Source organism: Neurospora tetraspora (assembly GCF_033439725.1).
Source record: "Neurospora tetraspora strain CBS 560.94 chromosome Unknown B0H65scaffold_1, whole genome shotgun sequence".
In the NCBI taxonomy this organism is placed as follows: Eukaryota; Fungi; Ascomycota; class Sordariomycetes; order Sordariales; family Sordariaceae; genus Neurospora; species Neurospora tetraspora.
Genome location: NW_026944383.1, coordinates 2,685,964 through 2,699,798, shown reverse-complemented (window position 1 = coordinate 2,699,798; position 13,835 = coordinate 2,685,964). Strand labels below are relative to the sequence as shown.

The window sequence follows — 13,835 nt, the reverse complement described above, 5'->3', positions numbered from 1 at the left end:
TTTTGGGGGCGTATCAATCAAAGAGAATGTTTTGTTGTAGAGAAGAAGAAAGATGGGAAGGAATTGGAAATCAGGCGAAGTTGTTGAAGGGGGAGTTCGCTTTGAAGTGGTATTGGAGAATGACGGTGAAAATGGCAACGTCCAGTCTTGGCACGCTTCGCTACATTAGCGGATGGTGGAATGGTGTGGATGGTGCCTGCAACGGAGGGGTCTTGTCATAAATTCTTGTCCTGGTTTACTAATATGACACCTAGAAATCCGTCCCACGGCCAAATAGCGGGGATATCATCACCATCGTCATATACCTTTCTATCCCGGCATCCGGTTTGCATGATCCCCACATTTCGTCGAGTCTTTGGCATTCTTTCTGCACTTCTTCTGCAAGGTCCGGAAACTCTCTCGGACCCAAAAGTAGCTATAAATCTCATCAAGGTGGTCCCTTGATCTACCCTTCCACGCCTTCTTGGAGAAGCTCTGTGGTTCTTTGCTTTGACACTTTTCAGTTCTTGTCTGTCTTCCTCTTCCCGTCACTAAGCGCACTTCTCCGACCCAGACTATTTGCCATTTCAGGCCACAGCACGGCCAGTTTCGCAGAAACACCTATGTGGCGAGTATTGTTCATCCAAGCACCAAGAAAGCACCTCGATGGCCGCCCTTCCGCTTCGGCCGCACTGCCGAACTTTCCTCCCGGGATTTTCAGCCACAACCCATTTCATGTTCTGTCCTGATCAACACCTTTCATCCAGAGCATCCAACACACTGTCAACTAGCTTCCTCATCCCAATTCGTATCCCATTCCTTGCGTGGGGGTTGGTCGTTTGGGACTTTGGGGGTGCTTTGGGGGGTTGGAGGTTTGTTAGTGCGCCGTAGCGTGAATGTTAGTGATGCCATAACGTCACACCCAGTTCCTCGCCAGTGACCCCATTCGGATCGGCCGGGCGTGTTTACGGGACTCCACTGATTTTATGTCACCAGTGCAGTGACAGTCATCGACGTCTTTTCCCTTTGGTTACCGGCGTTTCTTTTCGTTGAAATGTTAACCATCGCTGTGCTATGAAAGTTGGTCTGGTAGAATAGTGAAATGCAAAAGAAACCTCTCCCAACATTCATCAGGCTCACGCGCATCTCTTGATTCTTACCATTGGGCACTTTAGACATTCTGCCATTCTTCCAGCCTCCAGGGGACTTGCGGTTCCACAGCTCGGTGCAACTGGAGACAAGAGCAAGGGGAGCTTGACCTGACCAATTTACCCGGCCACGTTTCTTACTGCCTTTTTATCCGGCCGGCGACTTTAACGGCGAGACTCTCCCAGATCTTCACCACCACCAAAGCATGACCCATTTGTTAGCTCCGGCGATCGGCAGTTTCATGTACGGCTAGCCACTCGTATTGAGTTCACATAAACATTTCACATCACGAAAATAGCGGTTTAACTCTTTCAAAACCATATCAATTATCCCATGTTTTTTTTCTCCCTATTGATCGTCATGAACACCAAAGGATATCAGCTTTTGCCCGCCCCTGCCTTGCCCTGCTCCTTATAACTTTAAAAAAGCAACAAATCTCTCTGGCATAACACACCTCTCCGGCATAAGCACCGAGAGATCCTAGTCCTCAGTGATATCGCCATACTCCCACATACCAAGACGCGAATCCTTGGCCTGTTCTTGGGCCTTCTGGTACGACTTGAGCGTCTTCTCGAACACGGGGCTCCTCTCCCACGCCTTGAGCTTCATGGGAACCATGGCGTATCCAGTCGAGAGAATCTCGCGGTTGAGAGACGAATCAGGGTCCTTGGCATCCTTGGGGTCGTAGATGGTGATGTAGCTGAGACCCTCCTTGTTGTCGATGTAGTCAAAGCTGCCGACGAGCTGTCTGCCCTCGGTCAGCTCGTAGATGATGTTGATGGCCTCATCAAGGTAGTGGGTAGCGGAAGGAAGCTGAACGAAGGACAGGGAAGCATCAATGGCCTGGGCCTTGAGCTTCTGGACGCCAAACTGCGCGTCGAGAGGACGGAGCTTAGACCAGGGCTGCTTCTCGGAGTTACCGTAGTCGATGTAGACGACCTCGGCAACCTTGGCGCTGCGATCGTTCGACCTGACGCGGGCTCTGTACCACTCGCCATCGGCGCTGAACTGAGCAGCCACAAGCTCACCAGTCTTGGGTGCGTCCGGGAGGGACTTCTTGTTGGCAGGGTTGCTGTGGTACTTCTTGAACTCGTTCATCAGGGTAGTCAAGGCAGCAGTGCCCTTGCCAACCTCCTGGATCTTAAGCTTGCCGTTGGCATCAACGTTGGTGATGACGATGTCGCGGTAATCGTTGCGCTTCTCTCTGATGGTAAGCTCAACTTCAGGAGCCGCAGCCGCAGCCTCCTCCTCCTCCTCAGCGGCATCCTGGGAAGGATCCCAGTCCTTCCACAGGCCCTTACGAGCCTCCTTGGCACGCTTCTCAGCGGCGTTGAGCTCAGCAGCATTGCCGGACTTCTCGGCGGAGTATTGATGAACGGAAGCGAGACCCTCCTCAACAAGGAGCTTGGCAAAGCTCTCACGACCGATGTAAAGGTCACCGATGAAGCCGCCGACCTTGTCAATGTCGTGAACATCAATCTCGCAATCTCTCTGGTTGCAGCGTCTGTTGGCTAACTCAAGAGCCTCGTTTCCGAAGGGCTCACCCTGCTCCTTAGGCGTGCGGCCAGCACGAGGAGCGCGGATACCGGCGAGAACCAGGGTAATCTTGACACCCTCACGAGGAATCAAGACAGTGAAGCGAGAACCAGACTTGCAGAAGTCAACAATACCGGGAACCTTCTTTTGCCTCGAGAGGGTAGAAAGCTGAAGCTTGGCCTTTTGTGCGCTCTCGGACATGTCGGTGTACTGCTTGATCTTGGGGCTCTTGCCAGACCAGATACCCTTCTTCTCCTCCTTAGCCGTTTCCTGGGCAGCAAGAAGCTCATCGTAGTTGGGAGCGCGGTCAGTGTCATCCTTGCGGTGCCTGATGACAGTAGCATAACCCTCCTGAACAAGCATCAAACCGATGTTCTTGCCATCGCGAGTGACAGTGGCAACATCACGGGCCTCAAAGTCATCGGTGGCAGCCTTGGAGCCGTCAATCGAGACGCGAACGTGCTTGCCGATGACCTTCTTGCGCAGGAACTCCTTGGCCTCCTCTCTCCAGGGAGCCTCGGAAGGCTCACCAGCTCTGGGACCACGAATGCTGCTCAAGCTAAGCCTCTTGTCCTCGCCGGCCTTGTTCCGGACAAGGATGGTATCGGCACCGACAATCTTGCTGACAGTCACGTCGAGGTCCTTACCACCACCAGTAGCCTTGGCAACGTGGCCCTTGTGCAACCGCAGCTGAGCGGACTGGGCCTTCTTCTCGGCAGCACGGAGAGCAGCCATATCAGGACCGAGGAAGACGGAGTGGAAGTCGTTGCAACGGGCAAGGCCGTCCTGAAGGAGGAACTCGGCAATATTGCCGTTGGGGTGAAGGATGGTAGCAACAAGCTGCCCCTGGGGGCTGGCACCGACGATCTTGACCTTCAACTTGCGCTGAAGGAGGCGGGTCTCAACGAATCTCTTGGCCTCCTCGCCGTATTCCTCGGCAGGCTGTGTCTGGCCAGTGGAGGGGTTCGTCCTGGCGGTCGAAGGTGTCCTGATACCGGAAATGAGAGTCATGACCTGGTAGTGCTTCTTGTCGCTAAGGAGAAGACGGGCAAGGAGACGGTCTCCGCTAATGACCTTCTCAATGACGGCGTCCACAGTCTTGCCCTTCCACTGGTTAAGGAAGTCGGGGTCACCGAGGTCGTTCTGAACCGCGATAAAGCCATCCTTGCCAGCGTGAAGGCCCTTTTGTTCGTTCTTCGCCTGGGTTTCAAATTCCCTAAGCTTGTCGAGTCTGTCGAGGATCTCCTCGGAGTCGTCTTTCCTGCCGGCATCCTCCCTGACCTTGAGCCAGCCAGCCTTGACGGCAGCCTCGGGAAGCTCGGTTCCGTCCTGAAGTTGTGCAATGCCATATTCCCTGCCGGAGTTGGGGATGGTGTCTTTTTGAGTTCCAAGTTAGCAAATGTTGGTGTGCGAGCAACTGAGGCAAGTAGAGGGGGCAGCAAGCTTACAAAGAACAGTGCACTTGATGGGCTTGCCGAGGGTCAGTTCCCTGAGGAACTCGCGGGACTGGAAAGCGTATGGCTCGTCGCCATCTTTGCTCAGACGGGGAGCAGTGACATAGGCAAGAGAGAACTGGCGCTCGACCGCTGGGTTCTTGGGGTTGGCGAGGATCAAGGTGTCACCGCTCAGCACGGATTTTACTTGAGCGAAGAACGACATGGCTAAGGATGTTCGAGGCGGAGCTCGTGCGGTAACGGTCGAGGGTGTTTGGAAGTATTAAGGTGTAGTACTGGAAGACGGAGGTGTTAGGGATGTATCATGTATACAAAATTTGGCAACCAAGGTGCCAACTGAGACCGTATTGGTCTCCGAGTCGTCATCGAAACTCGAGGATGCAGATATTCCAAGGCTGACATGCTTCCATGTAGCTTCGACTTGGTGTTTGGATCATGCCGTGGTCCGGCCGGGAGGCACATCGGAGAACGAGAGGGGCAGAACCGGTGGGGGAGCTGTCTTGCATACCTGATAGAAATAAAAAAAGAAACCAACAGCAGCTCAGCAAGGGGAAGGAGAGAGAGCTCTGGAATCGTGATATACTAAAGCGTGTAGAGAAGTTGTGATATGGAAAAAGGAGAGATTTTGCAGACGGCAAAAGAGGAGGAAGTACAACTTGAAGTTGAGACTCTGACCGGTTGGTGGATGGGACGGAAGCTCTCAAGGTGCGGCAACTCCAGGTGGAAGGACAGCTGTCGGTGTGTCACGGTTTCCCTTGCTGGTCCAATCTGGACAGCTTTCGCCATTTCATCCATCCTCGCCCCATCTGAAATGTGGGGTAAGAGCCCCTCAACAGCTGTTCTGGAAACGCCTCCCCGCCAGGGGACCTGTTTCAGGGGCTGTTGAAGGGTACTTGACCGATACTTCTTCCAAGCTCTGTTTCTGCTGAATAGTCAAGGTACCTCGAAGTACCTAGGACACCCAAAGATACCTTGGCGTCTCTCCAGGCAGCATCACCACCTCAGCTGTTGTTTTTGCAACCTGACATGTCATCAATGAAGCCTTTCAAGTTGAGCAGTGCTCCGTTCTAACACAGAAAAGAAAATTACAGTTCATACACCTCAAAAATGCCAGACCGAAGCCGTACTCACCCCCCCTTCTGGGCCGTCCACGGCCACGAAGAGGTGATGCTCTACCCTAACGGGACCCCAAGAGGAAGAGGGAACATAAAGCCTCCCTTGCCCATGTTTCCCTTCCCCCAGTTCCCCCGTCTCCCACGGGAGGTTCGACTTCGCATATGGGAGATGACGGTCGAGCCTCGGATTGTCGAAGTCCGCGTTGAGTACAGCAAGAAGGACTATGACTACGATATGGTTACTAAGAGATTCAACAAAGTCTCTCCCGAAGAGGGAGATGTCTTCCCTTTGTTTTCGTCTACGCCGGTGCCGGCGCCGTTGCAGACCTGTCGAGAAGCAAGGAATCACCTTGGGGGGAACTACTACCAGAAAGCCTTTCAGGATTTACCAATCGCAAGACACGCCGGCGAGGAACTGGAACTGGACGAAAAGGATCCCGAGCAGCGAACAGAGCCAGGTCCAAATCTGGACGACAAGGAACCGCGCCACTACGTCTGGGTGAACTTCGACCTCGACATGCTCTCCATCGGTCCCAGTCTATTCCGCCATTTCTCATCTTACGCACCCAAGATCAAAGCGCTCAGGTTTCAGCGTGACCTCGACGAAGACGTGGTTGACATTTCAGACCTTCGACGGATTTCCAGTTTCGTCAACGTCAAGGAACTCCACATCGTCTGTGCCTATGGCCAAGACGTGTATGACTGGGCTGGCGTCGAAACCGAGTTGGAGATGAAGTTCCCTATTCCCAGGTGGGACGTGTTGGTGATTGATCCTGGGTATGAGTTGATTGTAGATGCGTATGAGATTGATATTTATGACAAGGAGGAACAGGCGAGAGCGGAGCTATCAGGAGTTTAACGAAGTAGCTCGTATATGCTTAAGCCCGTAGATATAGTGAACATCTTTTTGGACTTGGTTAGAGAAAGTTGAACTATTTATATCGTTAATCTCTAAACAACGGTTCTCATCTGCAAACTTCCGATCACATCCCCCGCGGTACCTGGAAACGGCTGGGAGCATGACAGCGGTAGCCGGGCGTCTCCACATTGCTAAGTTGCCGTGACAGCCCAGCTGCCCAAGCTCCTAAGCTAGAGCTCCAAGCAAGGATCAAGCTTCATATCAGAGGAACGGTTTGGAGAGGACATGCAGGGCATCCATTTGGAGTGACAGGCCGGTCTCTTCGCTTTAGTATAGTTATGAGATTTGCTTGTAAAGCTAACTAGATTGTCGGTTTCTACGAGGCAAGTAGTTTGAGCTTTGAAGGTTCCAATGACAGTATAATTACCGACCTCTGCATACCAAACACAGGATTGGATCACGGTCATAGAAACTTTCGAAATGGGCTGGCTTGGTTCTTCACTTTTACAATTTTATTCACGCCGCTTGACAGCAGACCATCTCAGGTTACAACAGTCTAACAACGTAAACTATCCGACCGGTTGAGACGTTTACTGGGAGATACCAATGACGCCGCAGGCAGGGCGGGGACCGGCGTTGCCAGTCTTGAGGGACTCCTCGTTGCCACCCTTGCCAAGGTCGTCAGTGCCGGCGTGGACGACGACGGTGCGCTGTTGGAAAAGTTAGCAAGAGGAAACACTGTAGTTGAACGGACAATCTGGGAGGAACATACGCCAATGACGCTCTCGGGGCCGATGAGCTTGACGAGGTTGTCAGTCACGGAGCCCTTGGCGTTGCCCTGGGCATCGGTCTCGAGGTTGCCGAGATCACCGACGTGGCGGACCTCGGCGGTGCGGTCGCCGTGGGTGGTGCCACGGGGGTTGACTGCGGATGGGTAAGGGCACATTGGTCAGTCTACTGCTATGGTGATCACCTCCTCTCTTCTCCACGTTCCACGTTCCCGGGGACTCGGATCTCGGATCACTCACAGTGAGGGCCGGCAGAGGTGCAGCCGTTGGTGTTGTCACCGAAGGTGTGGATGTGGAAGCCACGCTTGGCGTTGGGGTCGTTGCCGGAGATGTCGTAGGTGATGGTGGTGGGAGCGGACTCGGACTCCTGCTCGAAGATCACGGTGCCCTTGACGTTGGAGTCACCACGGAGAACAGCGACTGGATGGGTGAAAGAAGAAAGGTTAGCCGTACTGCCGTCTAGCCAATAATGCAGGGACCCGGTAGCCAGAGAGGTTCTCGCGTTCGTCCTGCGTCATTCGTCGAGGGACGTGATGATTAAGGTGCCCATCAAGGTGTCCGGCCACGAGCAGAAACTCGCTCAAACCAACGCGTGGGCAACCGATCCCTCCACTCGGATCGTCTGATGGCGGATGGGTAGCCGCAAGGCAACCTCGAGAACATGACGGCGGGATGAATGTGACGCATTGCAGTGGATGTTGCTTACCAGCCTTGACCATTTTGACGGATTTAGAAGTGCTTGGGTAGAAGCGGTTTGTTTGGGTATCTAGTAGGTTGTGTGTTTACTGAAGCAGAGGAAGCAGCAGAGAAGATCTTGGGAGAAAAATGGGTACGTTATACTTGGACCTGAAGAAGCGGGGGGCCACGGGGGAAAGTTCGGCGTCCGAGGATCGCTGGCATCCAGGTGGGGTTCGTCAGGGGATGAGCGAACCACAACCCCGCATTGCCGTCATCTCGTTCTCGCGGTACGATTGAGTGGCGCTTACAAATTCGGCATCACTTCCGGCAACACATGTCATAAGGCGTCTTGGCATTGCATGGAGATGTTGTTGTTTTGGTGTTTCAACTCGAGAGCTTGAAGATCAAATTCATTTCGATTCTTGTTCCCAAAAGAAGAGCATATTTACTCGGCATCTTTGGGTACCGATTGTCGACAGCAACACCATCAGCAACAACAACAACAACAGCTCAACATAAACTTTGCCAGCAAAGCCTACCGATACGACGACATCGGCTAGCATTTTGGTGTCATTGATCGCGGGGCCGTTTCAGGCCAGCACGCAATTCATGGAGTGGGGTGTTTCCTTTGGCTTCCTTTGTGTTCTCACCATTTTGGCTCAACTCGGTCGATCCGACCATCTGATAAGATCTTGATACATCAACGCTGAGGCAGATTCGAAAGTATGTACGATTGCCCCCAGAGTCCGAGCTACCCACACAGACCTACCTAGACCTCACGGCGGCTGCCATAGGGCTGAAGGCTCCAGCGGTTCTGAATCCGAAAACAGTCCATTGTTGGATATTGCCGCGGCAAGAAGGAAACCCGAAGGCTGAGGTATTCCCCCCCAGACGCCACGGCGTCCAATGTCCTTGGGCTGCACCAACAGTCGAAATTTTTCTCCAAAAGTGAAGGAGATCCCAACTCGAGACTTGGCTTGAAGCACTTCAGAGCCAATTCCTTCAGCTTAAAACATATCGGTTTTGAACGGCCCAAGAAACAGAGATATTGAACAGGACCATGTTGAACTTTGAAAAACGTGGGGACTGCAGAAAGCCAAACAAACAGTTGAAAGGAGCCCCTGGCAATTGAATCAGATCCAGGGGAACCTCTAAGCAAAGCTCAGAGCTGATTGGTCACTTTACTCTTTCTCTTAACACAATTCACAAACGCTCAGCAGCCAAGGCATACGCGCTGCTTCACCATTTCATCCCCATCACTTGGCTACCCGTTTCTCTGTTTCATGAAACATCATCCCTTGGGCTGAATGTGTTCTCTCTTTATATCTCTGACGTTAGAAGTTGTCTTATAGATACGAAAGAATTTAGGTCAGTGTCAACCATAACACAGATCTGAGATGATGTTCACGAAGATGGGATGGCGAGTATCAGATGGGCTGGAGTGTCAGTGTGTGACGACAATGTGCCTTTCCCACCCTCAAACGCCTTGACAGTTACTAAGACCTTGCTAAGCTGGCTATAACAACCAAGCGAGAACATATACACACATCGTAAAATATCGTCTTTTTACATGATTTCTATACAGAATTGAAGTGCTATATAACCTCTTTTATCGTATAAAGTAAATAAAGTAATTGCATTCTATTAATCAATTGAAAATAATGCCTCCTAAGTCGATTTTGAAGAAGAACTAGAAGCGGACTCGTTGCGTTAGCGTTACTTCGGTCTACTTCGACGAGGATTAGGGTTCGAATCAATTAATACGTACTTCCACCCACCCTACAAAAAAGAGTTGTACTTTTATTGAATTTGAAGGAGAGGAATTTATTGCTAATTTATTTAAGAAGAAAGTTACCCCTAAAAAGGCTACTCCTAAGAAGGCCCCTAAGAAGGCTCCTAAGAAGGCTCCTAAGAAGGCTCCTAAGAAGGCCGCTCCTAAGAATAAGGGGAAAGGGAAGGCGCCTACGCTAGAACTAGAGCCCTCTTTAAAACTCTTTTTAAAACCCGAGATTCCTGTATCTTCTTCCCCGCTTATATGGTTAGCCCCTATCGAATTTTCTAGCGACCCCGATAATGAATTTGATAATAACGAAGAAGAGAAAAAGGAGGAAGAGGAAGAGGAATAATAATCCCTAATCTCTTTATTTACTTTACCCTTAAGAAGAAGGCTATTAATATATTATTTTGCTTCTTTAATAATGATAAAAACGTAGTATCCTCAATCCGGGCGCTTTTAGCCTAATTGCGTACTTTAGCCCAACCGCGTACCCGTAAATAAATTACGCTACTTTTTAAGCCCGCTCTCCCTTCTTATATTTAGGTAGAGTTTACAGTTATTAGGTTATATTTTATTACCTTTAAATTTAAGCTTCCTACTATTTTTAATTATAAGAATTATTAAGAGATTGAAATTAAATAAAAGAATAGTAAAATTTATAATTAGCAGTTTAGGATAACCCTAGTTAGGGAGGTTCTTCGTTTATAAATAAGGTATACTTAAAAGATTATTGCTAATGCGGCCGCTACTAAGGTTAGGTACTAAATTATCCTTTATAATATTATATATACTATTAGCGTTTATAATAATAATAGGAGAAATAAGGCTATAATTTATATAAAGATTATTATAGCTATTTAATTTAATAATAATAATTATAATTTTAATAGTAAGGGTATTATAAAGGTATATATCCGTAATAGTACTATTTAATATTATATTTTTATATTCGCCTTTACCTTTACCCTTATTAACCTACTTATAATATTAACGCCTATCCCTATTATTAGCGTACCCTTTACTTTTACCCCTTTTTGTAGTATAATTAATCCCTTTATAACTACTATACTATAATTATTATACGTATTTATTATTCTTAAATTTAATATAGGGAGGAAGAATATAACTAATATAATATTAGAAGAGATTAATAAATTTAACGAATAAGATTGTAAGTAAGAAATACGCGGGGAGTATAAATCCTATGGTACCGCGTACTATGAACTCTTTTAAATGTAAAAGTATAATATTAGGTATAATTATAAGAATTATAATAAGGGAATTAATTATTAAATATACTACTGAATTAGTCTTCTAGAAAATCTAGTTGAGCTTTAACGCTCATCCTCTTTACGTCCTTGAAGTTAGCCGCTTTAAATTCAAATTCTAAATATTTTTTACGCTAATTTATAAACTAGCTTCTATAGAGGTTAATAAATAGGGGGTATAGCCATTGAGTTCGTAGTTAGTTAATTAATTTAACGAGGGAAGTATTATTTAAAGGGAAGTAGCTACGGTTAATGATTTAAACTACAATATTGAGAGCCTTATTTTCACTAGGGGTTAACGCTAGCAGACGATAGGTATTTATATCCGTTAGTAATAGCTTCTCCTCTTAAATGAGCTATATATACTTCTTAATAACGGGCTTGCTAACGTTATAGAATTGTACAACGTCTTTTATAGTATAGCTATTACCCTTACTTTTACGATTATTCTCCTTCGAATTGGTGTGTATTATATGCTTCTAGCGGGCGAAGTAATAACGTATAGCCTTTTCCGCCCGCGTAGTAATATTAGAATTGAAATACGGTATAGTAAATAAAATAATCTAGTCAAGTATTATAGGGCTAGCGCCCGGTTAATATGCTTAGCTGTTGCCAAGCGTGCCAAGCTGAGCTAGGGGTTGTTATATAGCGCTAAGGTTAATACGAACCCTCTAATTCGCTAGACCCATATATTTACCTAGCCTATACAGTCTTAGATCTAATTATATAAAACCTTCTTTCGACTACTCCCTTCTAGAGCAATCTTTTTCCTTTCTATTAAATATAACATTTTAACCTTACACGACTGCTCGCTATGCAATACTCTTGTAAATCCGTTATATTATATTTAACCCTCTTTTTAAGCACTACTATTGCTAAACGTTTGTAAGCACCGCTAAAGAGTCTCCGTACTATCGCTCTCGTTCTTTAATGATAATTTTCCTATTTACAATATTTTAATAATAATAATGCCCTTAAATCATTTAATCTATAAATTCCTAAGAATATTAGCGACAATTTGCTTCTTCGATTAAATAGTTAATTCTCGAAATTTCCGCCCTTAAAACTATTCCTTTCGATTCGCCGTTATGTAAATTAGTCCTCCCGTATTTCAAAAAACTTTTAGGGAGTAAAGAAGAATTCGAAACCTAAATTTTAAATGCGTAGGCTAAATTCTATATAGATAGCCTCGCTATTAGTAATCTAAAAGCGCAATTCTTTTATTTATTTGCTTACTTATCGTCCGCTATTAAAAAACTCTTCGTTGTATTTACTGCTATATTTTAATCTCCCTATAAGTTTATTAATAAATTTAAATTCATATACGGGGACCCTAACTCTATTAAGCGCGCTGATTAGAAATCATATTAATTTAAATAGAGGTTCAAGGAATTAATAGCGGCCTTTATCGTTCGTTTTAAAGAAGTATTATATTATGCCCGAACCGACTTATAGTTTAATATTGTTAAAATTAGTTAAATTACTATTATTTTAAATTATAATTAGAAGTAACGTTTTTTCGTCCGAACCGACGTATTTAAATAGTATTCGGTATTATTTACGTATTTACGAAAATTTAATAGTAATTTCTTTCTTTTAATCTACTTTTCTTTATTAAAATAAGCCTTAGTTAATAATAATATTAGTAATTTTATAAATACTTCGATTAATAATATTTCGGTGACCCCATCGAAGATATTGCCGTTTTAGAAGTAGAAAAATAGGTAGAAGAAGGAGAGTAAGTATACGAATTGTAGGAATAGTTCTTACTAGTTTAAATAATATAAATAAAAGATAAGGAAAAATAATATTTGAATATAATTCGGTAGGGGTTTAAGCGGTTACGATAGTAATAGTTATAAAGAGGAGGAATATTTAGATTAAGTGAAATTATATTAATAGCAACCTTAATAATACTAGGGGTAGAGGAGCGCTACTATATTTAAAAGGAGAGACTTTTAGTTAGCTTACTAGGGTATGCTATTTATTAGTTAAATAGATAAATTATAGAGTAGTACCCTTCGCTACCTAGCTATATTAGTATTTATTTATAATATAATTGATAGAGGGAATAGGTATTATATTTTGTAAGTATAAGAATTATTAAAGCTATTCTATAATAAGGGAACGAGAGGGTAGCCGATTATTAGTAAGAGAAATATAATAATATAAAGTATTAAGTAATAGCCTTAATTTTAATTATTTCTATTATAAATTATTAATATAATGTAGTAAAAGAGGGCCCCGGAATTAAGTAAAGTTTAGAAATATCCCCTAATTTAATTTTAGTACTAAATTATAGCGTAGCTTTATAAGGGTAGGTAATAGGTATATTATTACCAATTCGGGTAGGAAATAGGTAGTTGTGTAGCGTTTATTTGGGGGCTTAGATAGAGAGATTTTATCTTTTTTAGTATTATTAATTTTCCCTATTTAAATAGGTATTTGGCTAGGTATAATTATATTGGATTTTAGTCTTTTCTCGTATATTTAGTTACGTTGATTTTTATACGTAGGACCGAACTCCCTAAGGAGGAATAGGGGGGTAATATTATGGGGCTAGCACCCGGTTAATATGCTTGGCTATTACTAAGCGTGCTAACCCGAGTTAGGGGTTATTGTATGACGCTAAGGCTAATACGAGCCTTTTGGTTCGCTAGACCTATATGTTTGCCTAGCTCGTGCGGTCTTAGCTTTGGTTGTACAAAACCTTCTTTCGACTGCTCCCTTCTGGAGTAGTCCTTTTCCTCTCTATTAAATATAGCATTTCAACATTACATGACTGCTCGCTGTGCAATACTCTCGCAGACCCATTACATCAAGACGAGTAATTTGAAGCTATTCACAATATCATACAATTAAAAATAATAAAGTTCTGGCTATATAAGGTTTTTGAAAGATATACCGCTTGCAAGATATATATAAAAATCCTGACTCTCAAAGGGACGATGAGAGTCGGTTGGCTGGCTGCAAGCGAGACCCCCAGAGGGTGGACTCCACACCTAACCGACGAGTACCGTACTCTCCCCATACACATCGCCCTCGCCTGCGCCTTGTGACACGCCGACGACTTGGACGTTCGACAAGAGTCAGACGCTGAGTCCGACTCGGTTTGATTGCATACATCATATCTGCGTTCCTCACGCGTGCCAGCCACCCGAGTTGCAGGACCTAGTCTACACTTCAAGGACCACTTCAGTTTCCTAACAACTTCGACAACGTACCTACCGTT

General features: G+C 45.7%; 3 protein-coding genes across 3 annotated transcripts; 1 reads left to right on the top strand and 2 right to left on the bottom strand.

Moving 5' to 3' along the window:
* Positions 1-1,239: 1,239 nt before the first annotated feature.
* On the bottom strand, positions 1,240-4,436 carry B0H65DRAFT_23266 (uncharacterized protein). Its single transcript, XM_062822206.1, has 2 exons — positions 4,113-4,436; positions 1,240-4,040 (listed from the first exon to the last, which is right to left on the bottom strand). Exons 1-2 carry the CDS (start codon positions 4,321-4,323, stop codon positions 1,609-1,611), a joined length of 2,643 nt encoding a protein of 880 aa, XP_062686130.1. The 5' UTR covers positions 4,324-4,436; the 3' UTR covers positions 1,240-1,608.
* A 707-nt stretch (positions 4,437-5,143) lies between these two features.
* B0H65DRAFT_449537 (uncharacterized protein) lies at positions 5,144-6,220 on the top strand. The gene has a single exon (XM_062825963.1). It carries the CDS (start codon positions 5,226-5,228, stop codon positions 6,090-6,092), a length of 867 nt encoding a protein of 288 aa, XP_062686129.1. The 5' UTR covers positions 5,144-5,225; the 3' UTR covers positions 6,093-6,220.
* A 177-nt stretch (positions 6,221-6,397) lies between these two features.
* On the bottom strand, positions 6,398-7,824 carry B0H65DRAFT_449534 (putative SOD-1 superoxide dismutase (Cu-Zn)). The gene is made up of 4 exons (XM_062825962.1): positions 7,587-7,824; positions 7,121-7,300; positions 6,865-7,016; positions 6,398-6,802 (listed from the first exon to the last, which is right to left on the bottom strand). Exons 1-4 carry the CDS (start codon positions 7,597-7,599, stop codon positions 6,683-6,685), a joined length of 465 nt encoding a protein of 154 aa, XP_062686128.1. The 5' UTR covers positions 7,600-7,824; the 3' UTR covers positions 6,398-6,682.
* Positions 7,825-13,835: the final 6,011 nt, after the last annotated feature.

What these genes read in the sequence shown, in the direction of transcription:
- B0H65DRAFT_449534 (XM_062825962.1), bottom strand. An exon ending in CACCTCTGCCGGCCCTCACT is followed by an intron (nt 7,017 to 7,120) that starts GTGAGTGATCCG and finishes ACCCATCCGCAG; the next exon opens with TCAACCCCCGTGGCACCACC. An exon ending in GCCCCGAGAGCGTCATTGGC is followed by an intron (nt 6,803 to 6,864) that starts GTATGTTCCTCC and finishes CTTTTCCAACAG; the next exon opens with CGCACCGTCGTCGTCCACGC.
- B0H65DRAFT_23266 (XM_062822206.1), bottom strand. Translation starts at nt 4,323, where the DNA reads ATGTCGTTCTTCGCTCAAGTAAAATCCGTGCTGAGCGGTGACACCTTG. An exon ending in CATCAAGTGCACTGTTCTTT is followed by an intron (nt 4,041 to 4,112) that starts GTAAGCTTGCTG and finishes GAACTCAAAAAG; the next exon opens with ACACCATCCCCAACTCCGGC.
- B0H65DRAFT_449537 (XM_062825963.1), top strand. Translation starts at nt 5,226, where the DNA reads ATGCCAGACCGAAGCCGTACTCACCCCCCCTTCTGGGCCGTCCACGGC.